The 16747-nt window shown below is 36.6% G+C and overlaps 1 protein-coding gene across 32 annotated transcripts in view; it reads right to left on the bottom strand.

The window, feature by feature from the left end:
* ABI3BP (ABI family member 3 binding protein) overlaps positions 1–16747 on the bottom strand; it is a 245285-nt gene that overhangs the window by 67218 nt on the left and 161320 nt on the right. For 18 of the 32 annotated variants that reach the window (XM_077118544.1, XM_077118546.1, XM_077118548.1 and 15 more), the window contains 13 exons: positions 15643–15675; positions 14782–14865; positions 13007–13063; positions 12209–12292; positions 11226–11285; positions 9114–9173; positions 8105–8188; positions 6599–6643; positions 5689–5772; positions 4417–4476; positions 3585–3668; positions 2146–2202; positions 1086–1145 (listed from right to left, as the gene is read on the bottom strand). The exons of 5 other annotated variants lie outside the window; for them this stretch is intronic. In XM_077118544.1, the coding sequence (XP_076974659.1) occupies positions 1086–1145; positions 2146–2202; positions 3585–3668; positions 4417–4476; positions 5689–5772; positions 6599–6643; positions 8105–8188; positions 9114–9173; positions 11226–11285; positions 12209–12292; positions 13007–13063; positions 14782–14865; positions 15643–15675 (852 nt within the window). The remainder of the gene's footprint in view (positions 1–1085; positions 1146–2145; positions 2203–3584; positions 3669–4416; positions 4477–5688; positions 5773–6598; positions 6644–8104; positions 8189–9113; positions 9174–11225; positions 11286–12208; positions 12293–13006; positions 13064–14781; positions 14866–15642; positions 15676–16747) is intronic. 9 more of the 32 variants (XM_077118562.1, XM_077118564.1, XM_077118568.1 and 6 more) reach the window with 6 other exon arrangements.

Raw genomic sequence — 16747 nt, 5'->3', positions numbered from 1 at the left:
GTCTTCACACTTAGAGAGAATGACACCTGTTACTGCCCACCATCAACACTGCTTTGGGAACCCGCTGGGATGGGTTGCTGGGGCTCACCCTTAAACCAAGGAATCCCACATCTACCCAGTTCGGTCTGAAGTACTTGAGGACTTGGTACGATTTTAGATCTGGAATGTGGATGACGTATTTGTTGTGTTGTTTTAGGAGCTGAGGGAAGAAACTTTGGATTACACTGTGGCTTTGGAAACAATACTCAAAGTTTTCTAAGACACAGTAGTTTTCCTTAAATTTTAAGGCATATCTTTTAAGATCAAAATATTTGCTCTTTATTTTTTTTTAATCACTGAAGATTCCTGAGGGATAAAACTGATGTAAAATTAAGTCAAGGAGAGATGAGTCTTATACATTTCTGACTTCAAAAAGAGGTAAGATCTATTGCCAAACACTGGGTGGTAGAGTTGTCAGTTAATATTAAGAAATTTAAATATGGCAAAGAACCCATGATACCATAAGAATCCTTATAGTTTAGTCAGTCCAGATAAGGTATAGACACTGCCAACTGTGCTTGAAACTCATCCATAAATGTGAGCACTGTTTAGACCCAAGTATATGACACAAGGGTAGTTCAGTGGTAGAATTGTTGTCTGCCACATGGGAGACCTGAGCTTGAGTTCTGGCCCATGCATTGCCCAAACACAAAAAACAAACAAGCAAACAAACAAACAAACAAACAAAAGCAAGCAAACCAAAATTCAACAAGTGGTGCTACAACAACAAGACACATGGGGAAAAAGAATGAAATGTGACCCTGGCAATACAGCATACCAAAAAACAAAAAAAGTAAATGACACAAAGTCAAATAAAATTGCATGGTAGACAGATATTCTGAACTAGATTTGTGTACAGCTCTTTAAAAAATAACAGGTAACTTCTTTTAAGAGTCTTGTATACTCTTAAGAAGAAGGAAAATGGAGTGATGGCAGAGGATGACAAGACAGTCTTATGAAGCTGATGAAATGTGATTGTGATGATAATGGAATAGAGCTTGATAATGAGCAGGGGAACATTGTTGAGGAACACAGAATATCATTACCTAGTGTTGTTTCTGGAGCCTCAGGTCTAAGAGTAGCAGGTTCAATGACTGTAGTAAGAACTGGCCAAAAGCAAAAAAATAAATCAAAGAGACTTTAGAAATTAACTTGAAGATTATATCATAAGTGAAGTTTTAAATTGAGAACTGAAGGAAAATAGACCTTGGTTCTTTGGAGATTGGGGCAAAGTAAGTCTCATAGGAGAGATTTGCCACATGACTCGGCTAGACCATCACTATGTGGTCAATAAGAAGTTCTAGATGCTCGATTTTCTGGCTTTTGCTAGTATGGAAGATTGTGCTAAACAAGCTCTTTGTACATTCATACAATACATACTTTTCTAACATTCCTTCAAAATCATGTTTCAGTCTATTTGTCTTTTTGATGAAGTTGAGATAGATGCCTACTATTCAAATAAGTAGGGGTGCAATAAAGACTTCATATGTTTGAAAACATAACTAGGGATGTGTAACTAATAGATCATGCTCATCAGAATCTTAAAATGGTCCTTGACTCATTAAAAGTTAAGAAACACTTTTAAACTGTATTAGAAAAGGAGGAATCAGCTAACCCCATCATCATAAAGGATGGATAGTCAGCATCCATCATTTATACTTTCAGGACTTATCACTCCTTGAAATAACAGATCCATCAAAACATCACAAAGATCCTATAACAATAAAAAGTAATAGCAGTGAAGAAACTTGACATTTCCATAATTGATGAGGGATAAGATGTGTAAATAAGGAATAGATGGAGATTCATGTTTGAAGCACAACTTGAAGTAGTCAGTACAGTTTAAACACATGCATGTGGTCACATAACACAAAGTTGAACAGTTACATGGCAGTTTGATGTCCTAAAATTAGTTCATGCAAAGTTCTCTTCAATTCAAAAGATAACTTGACAGAGATCCTAGAATAATCTCATGTAATGGAACAACAGAGTGACAGAGTGGTCTTAAGATGCAGGAGAACCTGTGACTACAATGGTGACGGGGTGAATATGACATCAGGAGAAATGCAGGAAAAGCACTATTTGAAGGATACATGTTCTCATTACCCATGGTTTCTGGAGCTTCAGTCCTAAGAGCAACAGGTTCAAGATCTGTAGCAGGAACTAATCAAAAGCAATGAAATAAATAAAAGATAGTTTAGACACTTGGGAAAAGTCAGTAGATTAAATGCTACCAGTATAATATTGCTTCAATAAATGTAAGGCAATTTTTTTTAAATTCTGAAATTAATACTTGTTATTTGAAGACTTTTCATACCATAGCTGGGTAAACATTCTTTTATGAGATAGTCAGCCAAAGCCTACACACTCTGGCAAGCATCTCAATGTAATCAATACGATATTCTCCTAGGAGTCTGAGTACCTAATTCTAAGTATTGTAGAAGATGGTCCTGGGAAACTCGTTGAGACATCTTATAAAAGTTTACTGGAAATGGTTGGCTTTTCCCTGGAAGCTCTAAGAAAAAAGCATATCTAAAGGTAGATACAATAAATAGCTTAGAAGTTTGAAAGGAGGCAAAGCAAAGAACAAGCAAGATATACCATGGTTATCTTGCTGAGAACTTATGTTTGGAAATCAGATGACACATCAGTTAAAGCATAAGCACTCAAAAAATCAAGATAAAGGATATCCATTCAGTGTGTGGTACCCAAGACAGCAGCTCTCTGAATTAATCACAAAAATGTAGTACCCTTTATAAACAGGAGAGACTGCTGATGTTTCTTGGATCACATACTTCAGAATCATACATTCAAGGACTTTCTTCAATTTCTCTTATGGACCCTTCCAAAAGCAGCACCATCAACACCAGCTAGAAACAGCACCTTCTTTGCTCTAGGTAGACTGTGCCCTTTGGTTGACCGCTGCACGTGTCCTTTCTGCCTTGTCCCTCCCCACCCTTCTTATTATGCAAATATTACAGTGATTTTAAGAACCAACTTATTTTCAACTCCTTATTCCTGACCACCACAAACTTTTCTCTCTTTATACTCATAATAAGCTTGCATTTGCACAAACACATTGTCTTAGTTCATTCTCTATTTCATACTGGGGCTGGTTTAACCTTGCCTATACTACAGATTGAGAAGTAAAGACAAGCTTCCTCCTTCTATGATAGTCTCTATGATAGTCACAGCTGCTCATGTGACTCTAGAGAGATAGAAAACACTTAAAATTGTTTCTTAACATAAAGATGCCGGGTTCTATTTAAGACATTTTATCTATAGAGAAAAATGGGCTGAAATACAAAAAAAGTAAATAAAATGTATGAAGAGAAAGTCCTTATGCAGAAAGCTCAAGGAATTCTGCTACCACCTGGGCCTCCCCCCAACCACATTCTCCTCTGTGGACTCAGTGATGGGAGCAGCAGGGTCTTGCCTTGTGCCCACATAGGGCTCACACAGGCTAGAATGCTGACCACTAGCACTGATCCTGGACCTTCAAGAACTGTCAGGACTCTCTCCTTTAGCCAGGAGCCCACATTTACCAGGTTTCATTTGAGGTGCCTCAGTACTCGGTATGATTTTAGGTTTGGGACGTGGGCGGCGGGTCCGTTTCGGTGTCTTAGGAGCTGAAGAAAGAAAACCTTCAGTTACTATAGAGACTGAAGTTCAGAAGCTGTGCGTAGTATGGCACACCAGCCCTAGCTCTTATTAGATTTTCTTGTATTTTAGGAAATTTGTCTTTTTTAACTTTTATTTTGAAACTTTCACCTGTACTTTAAAAATCTGTCTTCTTTCATATTTGAAATCTCATCAGGAGAAAGAGTCATAAAATATTAAATTCCTAATTCAAGAAGTGAAAAATAGTTTATAGGATTTAGTGAATAAAAGGTTAAGAATTTAACCTTTTGCTAAAATATGATAATGGTGGTGTCAGATGCAAACTTTGGCATTTTACTAAAATGAAATCACATATTAACTAAAATGTCAAACAACTAACATCTATCAGATAGCAAAAGGAACTAGAAATTTACATCCAGCAAGAAACTCCTTTCACCACAACAGAGCTAAGAGGTTTTTTTTTAAAACTCAGTTTTAACAAAACATTAGTTAAAAAACACAGGATGACAAAACAATTTCAGATGGTTGCATGCCCAATAGATGACCTGAATTAGGTTCATGGATAGCTCACTTAAAACAAGAGACAATTCATTTAAGAGTCAGAGTGTTCAAGATTTTGAGGATGAAGGATATACTGGAATGATGACAGAGGATGACAATGGCGTTTTATTAAGCAAAAGAACCTGTGGCTATGACAGCGATGGAATGGACTTAGCAATGAGCAGGAAAAGCACTGGGTGAGGATCACGCTATTACCTTGTGTTGTCATCGGGGCCTCAGTGCTGAGAACAACAGGTTCAAGGTCTGCAGTAGGAACTGACCAAAAACATTATTATACAACATTATTTTATGTTTAAGGAAAATTACCCAAATGAATGTTTAAAAAAAAAAAAATCTAGAGCACTTATTTCAAAATGAAGGTTAATAGTATATTATAGTTCTTAGGACTACATAGCAATTTTTTTAAACTTCTGAACTGAAAAAAAGTAGACAATTGATCTCCTAAACTTGGCCATCCTGCAGTACCTATTTCCTCTTAATTCTTTGATTATCGAGTCTAACTAATAAGCCCAAGTGGGCTATGTGGGTCATGCTGAAAACTCATCTTTGGAAAGCAACTGAAGCCTCAGCAGGATGAATTTAATTTAATAGGGTATCTCTCTTCTAAGTGGGGAAAAAAACAAACAAATAAGCAAACAAACAAATAAAAGAAGCTTTCAGGTGGAAAGAGGAGTTTTCTAATGTATAATGGGTCAAATCCTAACAGCACCATCAGACATCTAAGAATCTCCACTCTTGTCAGTTCATGGATCCACCCCAATGAAGAATTTGACTACCACCTGGAAATAGGACATCTTCTATATCAGTATCGCAATCAGACACTTTCCTCCAATTGATCTCTACTTAGGTCCATTCTTTTTGAGTTTATCCATCCCTACCCTTCCACTCATCCACATACTATGGTGATTTCAGGGCCCCAATTGCCTCCTTATCTATCATTACCTACTCTAAATATTTATGAACCTAGAACATCTTGAGTCATTCTTCTATTTTTATAGATACTGCCTAATGCTATATTCTATCTTAGTTATGCAGGGAAAGGCTTTGTTTTCAGTCATCTTGCAAGTTTGAGGACTAAAACATTTCTCTTATCTTTGATACACCTCCCCCCAAATGCAAATATGATTTGGGTGATACTGAAAGCGTTTAACAAATGCTTGTTTACTTGAACTAAATATGCCTAAATTTTCTAATGTAGTTTCATTTTCAAGAGATAAATACAAATTAGTAAAATGTACAGTCACAGAGAAGATTTCACACAAGAAGCACAAGGCACACAGCTGTTCCCGTAGACCTTCCCCAACTGTATTCCTCTTATTATCTCTGTCGCAGGAACCACAACTAACCACACCTCCCTGTAGCTTCACTCTTCCTGGGTATACTGGTGATTACTTCCAACCACTGGGGTTACTTGAGAGCCTGTTGGGTTAGGCTACTGGCCTCTTTAAACCAGGAATGCACGTTTACCTGGTTTGTACACAGGCACTTCAGGACTTGGTTTGGTTTTAGGTCTGGGTCTTGGACGACGTGTCCGTTGTGAAATTTTGGAAGCTGAAGGAAGAAATTCTTGGGTTACTCCATAACTACATTATTTATGGTTCTGGAAATAGTGGCAGGAGAAAACATGATTCTAGATTTTCTATTACTAGAAAATTAGAAGTTATTATAACTTCTTAAATATTTGCCTTTTTAGTTTGAAATTTTTGCCACATATGTACTTTATGAATTTTCTTTTATTAATTAAGAGTCTTTGAAGAGAGCAATCATTTATTAATTCAAGGAATAAAGACTTGGAATGATAATCAAAAGTCTCATAAGACAACTTGAGTGGGGACTAAAAAGTTAAGAGCTATTGATAAATTTTAATGGAAAATGAAGAACAATGAGGTTCATGCTAAATCTGGGATTTATAATTTAATCTTTCAATCTTGGGCACATTTTCAATATAATCACTAAAATAAGAACACATTTATCTAAATGGAAAAGACAACAAAATATCATGCAAGTAGAAAAACAAGTGGGAAAAGTAGATGTGTTAAAAGTCCTCTTAGCCTAGTGATGACTGTTAATGGCTTTATGTGCCTCCATTAAGATAGAGACCTGCGATATATGTGAAATAGCTTTACCATAAACACTGCTTAAACAAAACATGACAATTTCTCATGGGTTATGGGCCAATGAGTGTCCTAAATTAGGTTCATGCACAACTATCTCTTAAAAACAAAAGGTAATTTGTTCTAAGACTCTTTCATAATTTTAAGAAAAACATGATTGAATAGCGCCAAAGAATGACACTAAGGTCACAAGAAGCAAGATGAAACTTTGAGTTTGGCAATAAACAGGAGAAAGCTTGCTGAAAAATGCAATGCATCATTACCTAATGTTGTTCCTGGGGCCTTGGGTTCAGGGATGGTAGCAGGAACTGACCAAAAATAATACAGTAAACCAAAGAAATTTTAAAATGTATGAGAAGTTAGAGCATTCAATTCTAACCAAATCTTAACAGCATATCAGTTGTTCAAGAGAAACAAAAATTTTAACCCCTTAACTGAGGGAAAGAATAGATGCCTTTCTTTGGAGACTTGGCCAAACTATAGTCACTGGGTAGTTGTTCTTTGTCTAAGCTTTGATCAGTTTGAGTATCTCAAAGAGGTCAACGAGAAATTCTTCTAGGTGTTCAGTGGATGTTAACTGATACAGAAAACTCTGTACTGGAAAATATTTTTTTACATTTACATAATGAATGCTTAAAAAAGGAATTATCTTGGAAAAAAATATATGGTCAATCTCTTCTTCCATGGAAGCTGAAATCAAGCACTTCTATGTTTAAGTAATCACAGATGCAATAAACAGTTCATAAGTGTCAAACAGTTATAAAAATTAAAAATGTGAAGTGGACTATGCTGATCTTGCTAAGAACTCATCTACAGAAAGAGCCTGAGAACTCTGCCCAAACCAAAGCACGTAAGCATGCAGAATAAATATAGTCACTCATTCTATAGTATTCAGTTGTGGGCTGTCTAGTGTAAGCTCCCCAAAACTAGAAATCAAAGATTGTTGATGCCTCTTAATCAAATCCAAGCTCCTGAATCAAATCCTCAGAATTTTCCTTCAGCTGATCCAATGCATCCTTCCAAGTGCCTCATCATTAACAACCGTATCTTGGCCATCTAGAAGCAGAATATTCTCTGTTCTGGTCAAAGTGCCCTTCTTGCCAATAGCCCCCCATGTGTCCAGTCCTCCTTCTTTGGTTCATTCTTCCCTCCACTCATTCAAATCCTGTATTTAATCCAAGCCAAACTCCTTCCTAACTCTATTCCAGACCACCCTGATATTTTCTTTCACTAGGTCATTACTTAATGTTTGCAGCATGCAAGAAATAACCTTGTGCGTGCACAAACATACTGTCTTATGTTTATTCTCTGCCATTTCATGCAGGGGCATCTTTTGTCCTCAATTATACTGTTTTAGAATGAAATAAGTCTCCTAGAGATGATGTATCACTTCACAGTTGCCAATGTAGGTCTGGGGATATGGAAAGAATTTACAACTTGTTTGTTTACTTGGCCTGAATATTACATCTCTATATATGATGTTTCACCTTTAACATCTGAATCAAATTTAACAGTAAGAAATATTTGAAATGCATGGCTTCAAAGAAGACCCTCACTTGGGAACAATAAGATATTCTGGTACCAATCAGTTCCCACCCAGTCATATTATCTTTGACAACCAGGCAGAGGAGATAGATGCTACTGATGATGTCCCATGTCTTCACCTTTGGGAGTATAAGGGCTGTTACTGCCCACCACCAGTACCACTTTGAGACCCCAGTGGATGGGGTGCTGGGGCTCACCCTTAAACCAATAAATTCCACATTTACCAGGTTTGGTTTGAGATGCCTGAGGGCTTGGTGTGGTTTTAGGTCTAGGACGTGGTCGACGAATTCGTTTTGATGTTTTGGTAGCTGAAGAAAGAAAAGCCTTATGTTAATCTAGGTCTTATGGTCCTGGAAATTGAGTAGAGTTTTTCTAGAGGAACAGAAATTTCCTTTTAATTTGAAATTTCCTCTCCTTTTATGCTAAAAGTTGCTTCTTTATATCACAGAAGTACTTTGGGGGTGGGGGTGGGAAATTGATGCATATTTTTTGGGCATTGAGACCAGCACTTTTATCAGACACTCATAGAACTTCCTAAATTGGAAAAAATGCTTAAAAAGGAGTACCCTAATGAAAATGTTTTAAAATTGTGTGTGGTGATGATTATACAACTAGGTGATGATAGTCTGAGACATTTATCATATACTTTGGATAGATTATACGGTATGTGACTGTATCTCAATACATTTGCAGTTACAAAAAAGGCGTATTCAACTCTGACTGAAAGGAGGGGAAGTTAGGTCACACGAAGGGAGGGACTCATCATCGAACATTTTTTTTTTTGGCAAATTCCTTTTTGTCAAGTTATAAACACATCATTACTTAAAACACCTAAAAAGATACAAGAGTATCATGCAAATAGCCTTTAAAAATCTAGAAAGTTAAGTGAGCGAAGAAACACTAAAGCAATTGTTATCGCTGACCAACCTGTATAGACCCCAACTTGTTTCAAATTCAGCTTTAGCAGGGAAATGGTTCAATGAAACGCAAGATAGCATGGAAATTTCAAACGCACCACATGGCAGATAACTGTTTTGAATTAAGCTCATGCCTTGCTCTCGTAAAAACAATAGCAAACTTGTTTTTAAGAGGCTCCAGTACTCTTAAGATGAAGGAAGTGACTGATGAAATGGTAACAGAGAATGACAGTGGCCATGTGATGAAGGAGAAGACATCTCAGCTGTGGTGATGCAGGCTGCGTGGACTGCATCATGAACAGCACAGGGTCATTACCTAATGTTGTCCCAGAGGTTTCAGTTCTAAAAGTAACTGTTTCAAGATCTGTGACTGGAACTAAAATAATAAAACAAACAAAAAAATTTTTAAAAAGATATCAAGAGCTATAACATTCACTTCAAAATGAATCTCGTCAGCATTATATTAGAATAAATGTATTAAACTCCTGATCAAAGGCAATTAAATCATTTTGCCCAGACTTGGCTGAACTATAGTCAGCACGCCTCCTTCAGCTCATAAGGCAGTCATCACCTTTGGCCTCTGTTTGGTATCACAAGAGGCAAAAGAGTCCTTCTGGTTAGTGCTCAATGATCTGATTATAATATGGAAAGACTTTAACTGAATATTTTTATGCATTTACTTAAAATACATTTCCAACTATTCTCAAAAAGCATGTGAAGAAGCAACTTGCTCTTTTGTAGATGCTATGCTGAATAAACAAAACATAACCTATGTGTATCAAATTATGGTTACAAAACAGTTCCTAAGTATCCAAGCAGACATCGCACAAATAACCAAAAAGGACAATGATGATTTTTCTGAGAACTAAACTTTGGAAAGAGCTTGTGAATTTTGTATAAACAAAGCCATTCAAGAGGGCTGGGTGAGGGCTGGCCACTCAGTCAATGGCACCCAGTATAGCACCAGTCCTCGCTAAGCAGTGGGAAAGCAGTATCCAGTGTGGAAAGAAGAGATTTCTGATGCTTATAAGACCCTTGAGTAAGACATTCAACTTCAGCTTTTCATAGTGTTATCCAAAGGCAGAATTATCAACAAAATTTTCTCCGTGCCATCTAGAAGAAACAGAATCTCTATCCTTCCTAGTTCTTTCTCCACATATCCTATTTCTTTGCTTTATTCACTCTCACCTCGACTCATGCAAACATTATTGTTATTTCAAGTCCCAATCTCTTTCCCTGCTCTACCACAGCCCAAATAGATTATATAAATGAGTGTAATATAATGCTTACCCACCCAAAAAACTATCTTGAGTTTGCAAAATCACCCCTCCTTATTCTTGTTCTCTCAGGCATCTCATGCAGGAAAAGTGTTTGTGCTAAACTAGCCTGCAGATTGAGAAGTAAACCTATGTCTTACTACTCGGAGTTAGAGGGGAGATTCTACATGTCTCTTCCAAACATAAACTCCTTGCCAGCATTGAGGGGGTAACAGCTCCTCATGACTCCCTTTTGAATGGGCACATAGGTTTATGTTTTCAATCAACAGCAGGCTTCCAGGTTCCTTAAACCATGGACGCTGCATTCACCTGATGTAGTCTCAGGTGCGTCTGAACTTGGAGTGGTTTTAAATTTGTGTTGTGAATGACATGTCCACTGGAATGTTTTTGGAGGTAGGAAAAGATAACCTTTAGTACTTTAAAGCTTATGTACAAAAAATTAAACATTTTAAAAATCTTCAAGTTTTTCAAAGCTTGCTAAATATTTTTGAGTTTCACACTATATTTCTAGTGTGAAAAATTTCCCCTACCACACTACTATACAATGTATTTTCTTTAGTAATTCAAGGTTTTGGGGGGGCAAAATTGACATATAAAGTGAATTTATTAATTCAGATAGTCAGGATTATTATTTTAAAAATCATATTCTCAGAGTTCTCAGAGTTTTTAAACTATGATGGAGAGTAAGGAGAGAGCAGATTTAGATCGAAAATGGGCCTATTTAAACATACTACTTTGATCACATTATCAATCAGATAATCTGCTAAAACTGTATTACTCAAATGTTAACAAGACAGAAACAGCATGCAGATAAACAGGTAGCTGTACATAGGATGTATATAACCAAGCTGTAACTTGGTTAGCATAGAACAGGGCCAGAAATACCCAAATATACATGAACTTCACCTTTACAGAGAACTGTGGTTAAAGCCAAAAGTACAAATTGACATGAAAAATTTAAATGTAAGTTGCAGGGAAAGAAGATATCACAAACTAAAGTTAAGACAAGGCTCTCTTTAAAACAAGAAGCAACTTGCTTTACATATCTTCAATTCTCATAAGATAACAAACTTAACTAATATGATGTAGAGTCAGATGGGTTTAACAACGAGCAGAGAAAGCACTTGCTAAAGGTCAGAAAGTGGCATTACCGAATGATGTTCCTGGAGCCTCTGTTATAGGAGTAACTGGTTCAAGGATTATAGCAGGAACTGACCAAAAATAAGAAAAATCAATGGAATGTTAATAGTCTATAAAAACTCAGAACATTCATATCAAAAGGAGTCTTACTAGGATAATAATGCTTCTAGAGCACAAGGCAAACACTCTTCAACTCCTGAGATGAGAGAATGTGATACTTCTGTAACTGGATGCCAATTTATCTCTTAGCATGGATCACCACTGACTTTGCATTCAGATAATTGTCCCCGTGAAGTACACTCCTTTTCAATGATCTGATTCTAAGTACTGGAAAGAAGTAGACTATGTCCATCTTACTGGAAAACATCTTTGGAAAGAAACCATCTCTAATAATTTTAAGGCTCAAGTTTTTCCTATCTATTACAGTCCACCTTGATGGTTTTCAGAATCAGGGGTCAGCAAACTATGGCCCATGGGCTGCATGTGGCCCATGGACTGTTTTTGTACAATTCACAAGCTAAGAACCCCATTTGAAAAGGGGTGTTAGAAGAAAAAGGAAAGAAAGAAAGAAAAATATACAACAGAGACTGTATGGCCCACACAATCTAAACTATTTACTATCTGTCCCTTTACAGTAAATGTTTGTCGACCCCTGCCCTAGATTCTTATGATGACTTATTACTTGTATAACTACCAAGAATGAATCTACCATTTGTACAAATGTACATGTTCCTTAGCTATTTCATCCTAACACACATATTCAATAGTTAAACTGTGAATAGAATGGGAAGTAAATTAAATGGACATTCAGAGAGCAGATTCTAATTCACAAAGTATGAAGAACCCAGCTGTCACACAGGACTCCCTAACCATGTTCTTGATGCCCCGTCTGGAGAAGAAGTTTCTGCTGACCATAATGAGCTGTTGGATTTTCCCTGGGACCCCACGGGGAATGGCCTGGCTAGGATTCCTTAATCAGGATCGACACATTTACCTAATGTGGTCTGAGGTGTGTCAGGACTTGGTGTGGTTTTAGGTTTGGGACGTGGACGACGAGTTCGTTGAGGTATTTTGGGAGCTGAAAGAAGAAAGTCTCAGGTTAATATAGCATTTTGGTTCCAGACCTATGGATAGGATTAACTTTTACAGTTTCTTGAGTTTCAGAAAATTTTTCTTTTGAGTTTGAATTATTTGCCCTTATTTTGCTAGTGTGACTTAAATATCATTTACATTTCTCTAAGGGACAAAAATCATACAGAAATCTAAATTGATACATCAAATGGACCTCAATGAGATTCTCACAGGGACATGTGAATGAAAAAAGTTCCAAACCCTTTTCACATTAAAGTGATGAGGGTTAGGAGCAGACTTATAATTTAAATTTACTAGCCTTGGGCATATTTAAAAATTTAGATACACGAATGAACTTTGTGGTACCATAATAACTGTTACAACTTATTTAGTCTAGAACAGAGAATAGGCAGCCCCTCCCTTTGCACTCCCTGATTGGTTTTGAAGCTTAGTAACAAAGAATGCCAATTGAAAAGTTACATGGAGTTGATACACCACCAATCCCAATGCACTACATTGTAGACATTCATACTGAACTAAGTTCATGTTTGACTTTCTTAAAAATAAGTTACTCCAACACTCTGCACTATTTTAAGAAGTAATTGTATAGTAATAGAGGATGACACAGAAGTCTTATGATGCAGGAGAAGCTGTGGCTGTGATGGTGATGAAATGGATTTGAAAAGGAAAAGCAGATGCCCATGGACTTAGTAGTCATTACCTAATGTCCCTGGAGCCTCGGTTCTAAGAGCATCTGGCTCAAGGATTGTGGCAGGAACTGATAAAAAATAATAATAAAAGAAACCAAGGAGATTTTGTGAATGCATGAAATGTCAAAAAATTATCTCATAATAAAACAATTGCTTTCAAACCTGCAAAGATAATTTGTAATACTAACTCAAAAGAACATAGATGCCTATTTTTCTTTGAGCATTCTTCCAGTCAGAAGATGACAATATCCTTTGAACTCTGCTGAGAATATCACTGCAGTCAACAATAAAATTTCCTACTTGGTGAATTATCTGATTTGAACTATCCTAGAAAACATGTTCAGCCATTTTCTTGGAACAACATGTTGACAACCAACTAGCAGTATTGTAGAAGTGAAAAACAAAGAGCATCTACTAAAAGCAGTAATGATTGCTGGTGGACGCAATAAACAGCTCAGGCGTTTCAAGTAACATAGTGTGGCAGACTCTGTGGTAATCCCCAATAATTCCTCCCTTCTGGCATTTACCCCTTTGTATAACTCTCTGCCCTTCAGCATGGGCAGGACCAGTGACATGCTCCTAACCAACAGATTAAAGTCAAAGGGATGGGATATCACTTCCCTTGATTAGGTTACTCTATGTGTATGTATCTCAGTCAAACTAGCACAGGAGAAGGGCGGGGGAAGAGGGAGAGTAGGAAAAAAATAAGAGAATGATGGAGAAGGGGTAAAGGAAGAGAGAGGGAGAGGATGGATTGCATAAAGGAATTAAAAACAGGAAGCAAACACTACTGGGGAAATCACCTTAGGGTCTGCCCACTACACCTAGAAACAGACAGCCAAAAGGAAGCAGAGCCTATACTCATCGAGAGACTAATAAGTCCTTAGTGGAAAAACAAAAAACAAAAAACAAAAAAAAAACCACTGTGCTAAATTATAAAATGAAACAGGTACTCAGTTTGTGGGGTATCATTCGGCTGGGCATCTTTAAAACAGTCCTGTGCAGAAGCAAGGATCAGCAAATCTATGTTTTTGAGGAAAATGTCCAAGCTCCCTCTACCCGCTGCCTTCAACTTACTCTATGGGCCCATTCAAGAGGAAAACACTAACACTATATCGCCTCTTAGATGCAAGTTATCTTCTGTCCCTGAAGGGAGCTTCAGTACATTCTCTGTTTGTCAAGAACATGTTCCCCCATCCCTCCACTCATCTGAATTCTGCACTGATGTCTTCCAAATGACTCGAAATCTTTTCCTCCTCCAAATATTTGCCATGTCCTGGTATGTAGCATTTATACCATTCAAGCATTTTTTTTGCATTTGTATAAACATGCTGTCCAATGCTATCTGCTACAACAATGCAGGAATAGCTTTTCTCTACAACTGTAGTACGAACTAATTGGGAAATAAAACGTACCTACTAAATCTGTTGTACTCCATAGCTGCTAAGATGGTTTGGAGGATACAGAAGGGACTTAATAAAATTAGTGGACTTGAATTGATTTGTGCTCAATACTTTACTGAGACTGATTTATCTTTAAGACATAAATGAAATCTAATAGTAAGAAAAATAAATAAAATGACGATTGACAAAGAAGATTCCCATACAAGAAGCATGAGGTACTCAGGTACCTCATGTTCTCTTTATCAACTTGTAGCTTTCACTCTTAAGAGATATAGGCCATGTGACTATGTCAACCGAGTGTCACCCTCAATTACAGACATAGAATTTAAGGTCCAAACTGTAGTAGACTGCTTAGTTTTGTTAAGCCAGAAACCACTATTTACCCAGTTTGCTCTGAGGTACTTCTGGAGGGGGCGTGATTTTAGGTTTGGGATGTGGACGACGGGTTCTTTTTGTTGTTGTTGGAGCTGAAGCAAAAAAAAAAAAAAATGTAAGATTAATATGGTGCTTATGGATCTGTAAATTGTGAATAGGATTATATAATATGGCTCTAAGTTTCTAAAATGTCGAGTTAAGAGAACTTTGTCACTTTGGTTTGAAATTTTTTCCCTTTGGTATATTAACAGGTTTTCTTTTATAATTAACATATTTTCTTCAGACAAAAATTTCACATACAATTATGTTTAAGAAACCAAGATTCTGAATTATCATTATTTTCTGAAAAGTTTTCCTAATCCAAATCTGCTCAAGTACAATGGGCTGAGAGAGGTTTAAACCAACACTATGGCATTCACTTCTAATTTTAAGTGACTAGGCTTGAACACATTTTGTACTTGAAAATTAGCTTAAAAATACATAAAATTTGCTGAAACATTAACAAAACCAAACAAAAAATCATGTAGAACTTAAAACATAGAAAGTCAGACACTTAAAGAAACTTCATGTTATCATAAGTGATATTACATTGGCACTTTACCTAAGGAACATATGGAGAATAATATTTAGACCTCATCTCTAACAAGCACTAACATTTAAAAACAGAATCAGATTGATAGAATGTCATTAGCTGTCTTCAATGAAGTGCATGCATATTTCTGATAAAAAGAGAACCTTCAATACTTTAAGATGACTACTGTAATGGAATGACAACAGAGTATGACACAGTCATCTATATAGCACCATAGATGAGTCTGACAATGAACAGGGAAAAGAAAATACTTGCTGAAGTGCATAAATGTCATTACCTAAAGATGTCCCAGGAGTAATATGCTCAAAGTCTGTAGCAAGAGATGATCAAATGCAATTTTAAAAAGAAAGAAATGTTACATGAGAAAAATCATTGAATTCTCTTGATAATGAAATTTACCAGTGCAGCATTTGTTCTACAATAAAAAGCAAACTTTATAGCTCTGCAGTGAAGGTACATAGATATATGTTCTTATAAAATGACTATATCATCCTTAATTTCTCAACAGGGAGCTAGAAGTTTTGCTTGTTTTTATAGTATCTATTAATACAGTAGAAAACCCTATTTAGAAGAATCATTAGGTACCTACCTAATATCATTTTGCTTGACAATTATGGGAAAAGAATATTAAAGTATAATTTGTGAAACCACAGATTGGAAAACAAAAGTCTAATGTAACCTATACATTGTATAGGTTATGCAATTATTGCATATTTTTGATAAAAAAGGACCCTCAATATTTGAAAATGACTACTGTAATGGAATGACAACAGAGTATGATGCAGTCATCTATATAGCACCATAGATAAGTCTGATAATGAACAGGGGAAAAAAATACTTGCTGAAATGCATAAATGTCATTACCTAAAGATGTCCCAGGAGAAATAGGCTCTAAGTCTGTATTCATACAGTAATGAATAATCAAAGTAGATGATGGCATTTTTTGCTGAGAGTCCACTTTGGAAAAAGACCAAACAAGAGCATATAAAAAGCAACATAAGAAGGGTGTCATTCAGTCTGTGGAACTTGTTAGTGTATCTCTCTGTTTAACACAAAGACTGACCATGGGAAGTTAAGAGAGAATGCTGAAAAAAATTGGCTCAATTCCGATCACTGAGGTCAGGCATTCAAAGCTCTCTTCATGGGCCCATCCAAAATTAGCATTGCTGACCAAAATTTTAGGACACCAGCTCAGTGAACACTGCTTTCTTTTTGCAACCACGTTGCACTTCTTATTCCAATCTTTCCATTTCACCCATACACGACGCCTTGCTGCCTTAGTTAATGCTGCTTCTGTCCAGCCCCCTGACAAATCTACAACTATAGTCATTTCAAGGTCCACAGATGCTTATGAACCCATGGGTAATTTACTTCTCTCAGAA

This window comes from Tamandua tetradactyla, chromosome 10, assembly GCF_023851605.1.
Source record: "Tamandua tetradactyla isolate mTamTet1 chromosome 10, mTamTet1.pri, whole genome shotgun sequence".
Lineage (NCBI taxonomy): Eukaryota > Metazoa > Chordata > Mammalia > Pilosa > Myrmecophagidae > Tamandua > Tamandua tetradactyla.
This window is presented reverse-complemented; position numbering and strand designations above follow the sequence as displayed.